Source organism: Sinocyclocheilus rhinocerous, unplaced genomic scaffold (genome assembly GCF_001515625.1).
Source record: "Sinocyclocheilus rhinocerous isolate Xijiao unplaced genomic scaffold, SAMN03320098_v1.1 scaffold409, whole genome shotgun sequence".
Classification (NCBI taxonomy): Eukaryota; Metazoa; Chordata; class Actinopteri; order Cypriniformes; family Cyprinidae; genus Sinocyclocheilus; species Sinocyclocheilus rhinocerous.
In genome coordinates, this window is record NW_015635191.1 from 205,682 (window position 1) to 214,985 (window position 9,304).

The 9,304-nt window shown below is 42.7% G+C and overlaps 1 protein-coding gene across 1 annotated transcript; it reads left to right on the plus strand.

The window, feature by feature from the left end:
* Positions 1–7: 7 nt before the first annotated feature.
* Positions 8–8,340, plus strand: LOC107746758 (ubiquitin thioesterase ZRANB1-like). Its single transcript, XM_016561052.1, has 10 exons — positions 8–11; positions 204–848; positions 3,383–3,486; positions 3,831–3,843; positions 3,916–3,987; positions 4,096–4,294; positions 4,388–4,508; positions 6,074–6,202; positions 6,337–6,567; positions 7,538–8,340. Exons 1-10 carry the CDS (start codon positions 8–10, stop codon positions 7,754–7,756), a joined length of 1,737 nt encoding a protein of 578 aa, XP_016416538.1. The 3' UTR covers positions 7,757–8,340.
* The last annotated feature ends 964 nt before the right edge of the window (positions 8,341–9,304 follow it).

Consider the following 9,304-nt stretch of genomic DNA (forward strand, 5'->3'; position numbering starts at 1 on the left):
AGAGTGAATGAGTGAGTGAGTGTGAGTGAGTGAGCGAGTGAGTGAGCGTGTGAGCGAGCGAGTGAGAGTGAGTGTGAGTGAGCGAGTGAGTGAGTGAGAGAGTGAGTGTGAGTGAGTGAGTGAGCGAGTGTGAGTGAGCGAGTGAGTGAGCGAGCGAGTGTGAGTGAGAGTGAGAGAGTGAGTGTGAGCGAGGGTCATAACAGAGGAACTGTTCCCGAGTGGCGCCGGACACCGGTGTGACCCCGTGTGCAACGACAGCCTGCTCATCTGCCCTGATTCCAGCGCCCGGCCCCGCGTCCGCCCGGCCGAGTCCTCCGAGCACAGCGGCAAATGGTCGTGTCAGGTGTGCACTTACCTGAACTGGCCCAGAGCGATCCGCTGCACCCAGTGCCGCAGTGTCCGGCAGCGCATCTGCAGCCCCACAGAAACCCCACAGACGTCCGGGACCGGCCCTCCAGCGGATCCGTGTGAGGAATACAACGACCGGAACCGACTCCACACACGAGCGCAGTGCTGGACCTGCTCGGTCTGCTCGTACGAGAACTGGCCCAAATCCTCTCGCTGCGTGGTGTGTGACCACCCCAGACCCAACGACGCCTTCCAGCCGCGCGAGTCTGACGAGCCCTCGTCCGTGATTAACGAGCGGGACCGTGGCCGAGCGCGGGGCGTGTGCAGCGGGGCGCAGCGACTCTCGCCTGCCTCCTCTAAACGTGAGGCGGAGCTGCAGATCGAGCTGGCCGCTGGAGCTCAGAGCGGGAACGAGGAGATCGAGGTGGACTTCAAGAAGCTCAAACAGATCAAGAACCGCATGAGGAAGACAGACTGGCTGTTTCTCAACGCCTGCGCTGGTGAGTGCCTCTTTACTCGCTCTCGTAGGCCTTAACTGACTTAAGGTGTCTTTATACACTTACGGCTGCTCTGTGCCAGCTCGAAATTCAGTGTTAATACATAATGTACCTAGGGGTGTGCGATATTGACAAAAAATAATATCTCGATATTCTATAATCAGCTGTCCACGGTACCAGCACAATAACACACTCAGCAGAATATCATCTAATTATCGTTATTGATAAAATCCCAGAAAATATTGAGATATTATGTTTTGTCAGTATCGCACACCCCTACATCAGAAGCGCTTCTGTGCCAACTTTGAAAGGGGTCATGACCTTAAACTTTTGGCAAAGAGGTCTTTGTACCATTAAAACATTCTGCAAGTTTAGCTAATAGCTTAAAACGTCCTCCTCATTATAAACAAAGCATTTATTTAATCAAGCGCCAAAAAATGGCTGGTTTTGGATCCGAGGGGCAAGATATGTACTAGATCTGACTTCAGCTGCATCACAAACCACAAGTAAATTATTTCATAATGCTTTGTTTGGAAATGACCTTTTTATTTTGATTATGTTGTCAAAACACACATGCAATAGCGAGGGGTGTTGATACCGTTTCCTATGCAGTGACGTTAGCCAATCATATTACTGAGAAGCCTTATAGGACCCGCCCCTTAAAACAGCTCGTTTTAGACAGAAGGTCAGAATGAGGGTTGAAAATAATCACTTTTCCACGTTTTTTTTAGCAAAAAACTTTATTAACATTATAAGGAAACCTCAAGGAACTTATTAAGTTTATTCTGCAAGAAATGTCCCATGTTAGTTTACTTGTGGCTGATTATAGTGATGCAAGTACAGCTCCTGTCTATGTGAATGAGGAAAGATTGTCATATTGTCAAGATTATGATTTTAAGTAAGGAATAATTGACGAAGGGCCATTGAATCATTAGAAAATAGGTGGCCGTTACACCTCAGGTGTGCATTCAACAGCCCTGTAGTATAAAGCAGTAAGGTTTGGTTAGATTTTTAAAAAGTGAGTCCGTCACATGACACTCAGAATCCAGACTGTCAGTGATTTGATGCAATCACAAACTTCTGTCTTGGGCTTGTTTCTGTTTCCGGATGGTCTGTGTGTATTTCTAGTCGTAGTGATTTTTGCGAGTGTTTGCATTCAGGAGAGGTCAGAGAACAGGGTGACGCCGTCTGAGATCATCTTCAACAGACTGAACTGACCATTGTATTCCAGCAGCTTTGCATTGTCGAGTCTGGCGGTGATGATGTCATCGTGATGATGTCACGCGCGGCGCTTCATTGTCTTTTGTCTGAGCTGATGCTCGTGCTGCTGGACTCGTGACTCGTGACCTTCAGCGTTTCACTAGATGTGGACATTTATGGACAAAATGACTGTTGTTGACACAACAAACGTGTATACGATGTCTTTTGTGTTGCTGATGGTGTTGATTGCAAATGTGTTAAAAACTCGGTACAGAAGCGCTCTGTCAGGTGTTTCTTTAGACAGCTGCCTTGTTATTATGCATTTGTTATTCATGCATTTGCCAGATGTTTTTATCCAAACTGACTTGCATTGCATTTAAAGACACAATATGTAATTTTCGCCGCTAGAGGGCGCGTATTTACCTTTCGTCAGTTCACGCATTCATTAGGAATCGAACCCATGACACTGCTGTTGCAAGTGGTGTGATGTACTAATTATTTATTATTATTGAATATTTATAATGTGTAATGTTTTTAATAGTTGTAGTTGAATAATTGTGTGTAGTTACCATTGTGGATAAAAACAAATACAACAAATATTGGTTATATCAGTGGTTCTCTCTGAGTGTGTCAGAGACACAAAAACATGTGCAGAGCAGTGGGTCCCGAGGACTGGAGTGGAGAACCGCTGGGTTATATCATTATTACACATAATTACCAGACAATTAAATGCACAAATCATTTGAATGGGTTGTTAAAATCTTCCACCTCAGTCAGTATCTAATGTTTGGTGTCATTATCAGCTGTAAACACTGAAATGATTTATAAATATTCTGCAGCAGATCAACAAGTAAACACACGTGTGACTGTGACCTTTACACGGATTCAGAAGTGTGTGTGTGTGTGTGTTTGTGTGTGTGTGAGAGTGTGTGAGAGTGTGTGTTTGTGTGTGTGTGTGAGAGAGTGTGTGAGAGTCTGTGTGTGTGTGTGTGTGAGAGTGTGTGTGTGTGTTTGTCAGTGCGCTCGTGTTCTGGGTCAGTCTGGCATGTAGAGATCTTCAGACAGCTGATGTCTCGTGTCATGGACTGACCACTTCAGATGCTGCCCTCGATCACTTTAGAACTCGTTAACCACCTAACGAATCTCCATGACTGATTAGTGTGCAGCGACTCACTTCTGTCCTGATGAAGGTTTGGCTCATGTGTCACGTTTGGAGAAGCTCCTGATGTAGATTGTGTGTTTCTTCATTGAAAACATGATCATTTGGTTACTATAAATCATGACAGTGTGGTGAAACACGAGTGTGAGTGTGTGTGTGTGTGTGTGTGTGTGTGCAGGTGTAGTTGAAGGCGATCTGTCTGCGGTGGAGGCCTACAAGTCCTCAGGAGGAGACATCGAGCGTCAGCTGACACACACACACACAATACTTACACATTTGATGGTATTGGTGTTTATTTGACAGTAGTTTTTCCTCAAATTAAATTGTTTAAAGCTGCTGACTCTCAGAGCAGCTCTGGAGATGAAGCTGATGTGCTGATATAGTGAGACGCAAACGAGCGTCACGCGTGCTTTAGTGTGTGTAATAGAGCAAACTGACACACAACATGCAGATTCACATTTACACAGCAGTCACAGACACTAGTGCATAACCCTGTTTCAATCTGATTCATTCTACAACTTTTGGTTTATTCATTAAAATATTCCATAACATTCCATGTTAAACAGTAAATAACATTTTATGGATTACTGGATTCTGTAATTCCGTCCATATCATAATCACTACAGAATGCAGTATCATGTATGTGGTGATCACTGTATGAACACACGTGTGCATGTTTTGAGTTTGACGGTTAGTTTCTTGACTTGACAGATATTGAAGATCTGCCTCCTGCTGTTCAGGAGAAGCTTTTTGATGAAATCCTCGACCGCGACGTCCAGAAGGGTGAGATGTGAGCTGCTGGTTCATAAGCGCGCGTGTGTGTGTGTCCATGCGCTGACCGTGTGTGTGTGTCCATGCGCTGACCGTGTGTGTGTGTGTGTGTGTGTGCAGAGCTGGAGGAGGAGTCTGCGGTCATTAACTGGTCTCTGGAGCTGGGCACGCGTCTGGACAGCCGTCTGTACGCTCTGTGGAACCGCACCGCTGGAGACTGTCTGCTGGACTCCGTTCTACAGGCCACATGGGGCATCTATGATAAAGACTCTGTGCTGAGAAAAGCTCTCCATGACTGTTTACACGACTGCTCTCACTGGTGAGACACACACACACTCACTCACACACACACACACACACACAGATTCTCTTGCTGTATCGTATTTGGATCCATATTCGTGTGTGTGTGCAGGTTCTACTCACGCTGGAAGGAGTGGGAGTCGTGGTATTCTCAGAGTTTTGGGCTTCATTTCTCTCTGAGAGAAGAACAGTGGCAGGAGGACTGGGCCTTCATCCTCAGCCTTGCCAGTCAGGTACACACACACACACGAATACACACACACACACACACACACATTCACACAAACACACACACGCATTCAAACACACAAACTCAAACTCGCACACAGTCTCAGTGCAAAAACCTAAATTAGGCTTTATTTTCATTATGTTGTATTGATTTTATTTCTTTATGCAGAATTTAAGTTCTTATTTTTTTCCATTATTTTAATGCTAAATTTAAGTTCATATTTTTTCATTTATTTTTTATTTTTTATACAGAATTTGTTTTAATTTTTTTATTTATGCAGTATTTAAGTTCTTATATTTACATTTATTTATTCAGAATTATTTTTTTTAATGCAGAATTTAAAGGGGTGGTTGACTGTTTTTTTTCTATGCTTGATTGTGTTTATGGGGTGCAGTCTAACATGTGTCAATGCTTCGTTTTTTTTAAAAACGCATTATTTTTCACATAATTTACCTTTATTCTACACCCCTCTGTCCCTTCTCCGATGAACGCGCTGCTGGTTTCCTGGCTTTATGAAGCCCCTCCCTCAGAAATAGGCGATGGGCTCTGATTGGTCAGCTGGCCCAGTGTGTTGTGATTGGCTAAACCGCCTCTAGTGCGCGTCTAAACGTCCCGCCCCTCTCCTCAGCGGCATGTGCTCCGGTGTTGTATTGTAAACAATGGTGTCGTCAATATTGCTCATCAATTTGAGACCCAGAGAATATTAGTGAAGAGGATCACGCAGAATCTGTGCAAGCATGGCTCTTACAGTACGCTTCAGAATGGTATGTTTTTTAGTTTGTTGTCTCATACTTTTAGATACGCTGTTACTAGTGAATCCATTAGAATCGTTAGAAGACAGAATCATGATTCATATATGAATAGATTTTTCCATGCACCCCTAGTTTTGACGGCATGGCAACAGCTCTTCCTCTTCTCTAAAGCAGTGCAACATGGCCCCGCCCCCTTTGTTTCATGTTCCTGGGGGCGGGGTTTATGTAAATTTCTGGGTTTGTGATGTCAGTAGCTCGTTGTAGTCCCAACCAGCCGTATTTGTAGGCATTAAACTGCCATAATTTTAAAAGACAATATCTCCATTTGCATTGAACTGTCAGCATCGTAACTTTGCAGATATTGTTTATGCTCAACATTACACACTAACTAAAGTTTAAAAAGTGAAATCACAATCAACCACCCCTTTAAGTTCTTGTTTTTTAATTTCTATTTTATCTTTCTACAGAGAATTTAAGTTTTTTTTATTTTTTTCATTTCTCTATGCAGAATTTAAGCTTCTTTTGTGTAGAATTTGAGTCAATTTTTTTTTCTTTTAAGCAGTTCTTGTTTTCACTTTAATTTTGGGTGAAATCTGACCCGCTCATGTTCTTGTCTGGTTTTATGAGACTCTGTTTTGATGTGATTCAGAGAGGTTTCTCTCTGATCTCAAACTGGAAATAGCTTCAGAATTGTGTTTTGAATAGGAATCAAACACACGCTACACTGGCTGTTATTACAGTAATGAAGCAGTCGTTGAATCATGTAGTCGATGCTTTGAATGTTCATGGTCAATCTCCCTGTTTTCTGTCACTGTAGCCCGGGGCGAGTTTGGAGCAGACTCATATATTTGTTCTTGCTCATATCCTGCGGCGGCCCATCATCGTTTACGGAGTGAAGTATTACAAGAGTTTCCGAGGGGAAACCTTAGGCTACACACGATTTCAAGGTGAGACGATCTCAAGAGCTCTTGATTGTCACGTGGACAGCAGGAGTGCGGCTCACCTGTGTGTGTCTGTGTGTCTGTGTGTGTGTGTGTGTGTGTCTGTCTGTGTGTGTGTGTGTGTGTGTGTGTGTGTGTCGGTGTTTACCTGCCGTTGCTATGGGAACAGAGTTTCTGCTGGAAAAGTCCCATCGCTCTTGGTTACACGAGAGGTCACTTCTCTGCTCTGGTTGGCATGGAAACCGACGGCTACGATAATCGCGGCGCAGGCGCCAACCTCAACACTGACGATGACATCACCGTGACCTTCCTGCCGCTGGTGGACAGTGAGAGGAAGCTACTGCAGATCCACTTCCTGTCAGCACAAGAGGTAAACACACACACACACACTGATCAAACACTATTCACGTTTTCAAACATTTACATTCATGCATTTGGCAGATGCTTTTGTTGCATTTCAGCTAGAAGATTTAAAACTCTGATGAACAAGGTTGAGTAAAGGGTTGAACAGATGCAAAGTACTGCGTTCACTCAATATCTCTCTCTCTGTGAGCGTTTCGCCCGGGACACAAAGAAGCCATCAAGCGCATTATTCTGTGCAGCGCCTGGTTACTAAACTAAGTTATCTTTTGCGCTAATACGGTCAAAACACACAAGGTTTACATATAGACTCAGTTGGTTGTCTAAAATGAAAGTAAACAGTTGAGAGAGAAACAGATGCGTGTCTGTATATTAGATGCGTGCAGCTCTTAAAGGCACAGTACTAAACATGCAGCCGACTGTTATTAAAGGTATAGTTCACCCTAAAATGTAATTTCTGTCATTATTTACTCACTCTCGTGTTGTCCCAAACCTGTATTAATTTCTTTCTTGTGCTGAACACAAGAGATGATATTTTGGAGAATGTGGGTAAACAGTAGCTGGTCCACATTGAACTCGATAGCAGGAAAAAATACTATGTAAGCCAATGTGGACCAGCAACTGTTTTGTTTGGTTTAGCATTTATTTTCAGCAGAAGAAAGAAACTCATTCAGGTTTAAAACAACTTTTGAGTGAATAAATGATGGTATAAAAATAAAACACTATGACAGAATTGACAGACCGATGACAGTTTTATTGTGTGAAGTTTTATTGTGTGAAGTTTTATTGTGTGAAGTTTTATTGTGAGTGAGTGTGTGAGTGAGTGTGAGTGTGTGTGTGAGTGAGTGTGAGAGTGTAGTAGGTTTAGGGTTAGGGGACAGAAAAGATCATTTGGTCAGTATAAAAGTAATAGAAGTCTATGGAAAGTCCCCACAATTCACAGAAACAAACGTTTAAGTAGTGTGTGTGTGTGTGTTCAGATGGGCAGCGAGGAGCAGCAGGAGCGTCTGCTCAGGGATTGGCTGGACTGCTGTGTGACAGACGGCGGGATGCTGGCGGCGCTTCAGAAGAGCAGCAGACGCAGACATCACCCGCTCATCACGCAGATGCTGGAGAAGTGGCTGGATGGGTACCGGCAGATGCACCCGTGTCCCACGCTCTCCGACGGCGAGGATGAGGAGGACGACGAAGACGAGTGACCTCCTGAAACCATTTCAACACTGTTCCACACACGCCCTCTTTCCCAGAATGCAATGCGACCACCCCCAACAACAGCGAGGGCTGAAAATCTTTGTGTTTAGTCAAATGAATTTAGTTTTTTCCGTGCGTTCGTATCCATCGAATGTAGACGTGCTGCATGTGGCTCTTTACATATGGAATGATGAGAATAAAAGAGCGTCATAAATGAGCACTTCCACAAAGCACATATTCTTTAGAGGGTTTGAATCTGATCGCAGGAATCAGAGTTTATGATTTACTCACACTAAACCACATTTCTCACAGTGTTTGTGTTCCCTTCTGTTCTTTCTCTCGCTCTCTGGCCTGCAGCGACCCGTGTGCGGTTTGTTGATTTGATTGTATTTATTTATGTCTTTGCTCTCTCTCTCTCTCTCTCTCTCAGTGGATACTAACCCGACTCGTACTGTGAGGAGAGTCATGAAGAGTTTACTGACATGTTGAACCTGTGATCCTGTACCTCATTTGTGATGTTAGGTGATTCTGAACAAGAGGAGAGAGAATCACACGGCTTCAACATTAAACTAGAAACACGTCTGCTCTCTCATCTCCTGTCTGCCTCGTTTTTTCCTCTGCACCTGAAATAATTACAGTTTTGGAAATTGCATGAACTCAAATTACTCCACAGAAATAAACAATTAACATTTTACTTACGGATTGATGGGCCACTTCATGTTTTTAGGGCGAGACACTCTTCTTTTTCATGCACAAAAAAAACATGGTGAAAATGTGTTTGTGTTTGTATGTTGACAGTATTTTCTGATTTATGGAATGATGAAAAGAGAAATCCAAACTCCCTTCTGGAAAAACCTCTAACTCTAATAGTAAGAATCTGAACCTGGCTTTATCCATTGTTCAGATGTATGTTCTGGAAATGCATGCAAATTAATGCATATTTAATTAGAAAATGCCTTATGCATATTTAAACCTAACAGAATTGTAATGCAAAAAAAAAAGTTTCAGAATTGTAATACTAAAATGTTTGGAATTCCTAATCAATTACATGGTGAGTCTCAACTTCAAGTATTTTTGTCACAACATATAATTAATTAGGTTCATCAATGGTTAATCTCACAAAAACACCCCAAGTAGCATTGCAGTTTTTGTATGTTATTCTCAATTGTGGTTTTCATCAAAATGGACATAAAGGAAAATAACCTGCCGTCGATTTTAACTTTAAATGTCACTTTAGACTTGTGAAGTTTTGCGTTGTCATGTTTTTAAAACTTTTTTTCACGAAACCTTTATGAATTCGGACAGAGGGGCAAAAAAGAACACTCATTCACAAAACAGTATAATATTAAATCTAAAATACTGTCACCTGCTGCACATACACGTGTTATACATGTTTTATTATGATCAGTTCTGTTTAATAATGTCTTTCTTTTTCAGGTGTATGTGCGTCAGAAAGTACGTTTTTGTAGCTAAATATGAAACTGAGCCACAGAATCTTATAGAACGTGACTGGAATAATGATCACATTTTGCTGTTATTGTGAACTTAGTAGTTTG

Excerpts from the sequence above, each read along its gene's own strand:
- LOC107746758 (XM_016561052.1), top strand. Across the intron at positions 849-3,382 it reads GTTTCTCAACGCCTGCGCTG|GTGTAGTTGAAGGCGATCTG; the intron begins GTGAGTGCCTCT and ends GTGTGTGTGCAG. Across the intron at positions 3,988-4,095 it reads CGACCGCGACGTCCAGAAGG|AGCTGGAGGAGGAGTCTGCG; the intron begins GTGAGATGTGAG and ends GTGTGTGTGCAG.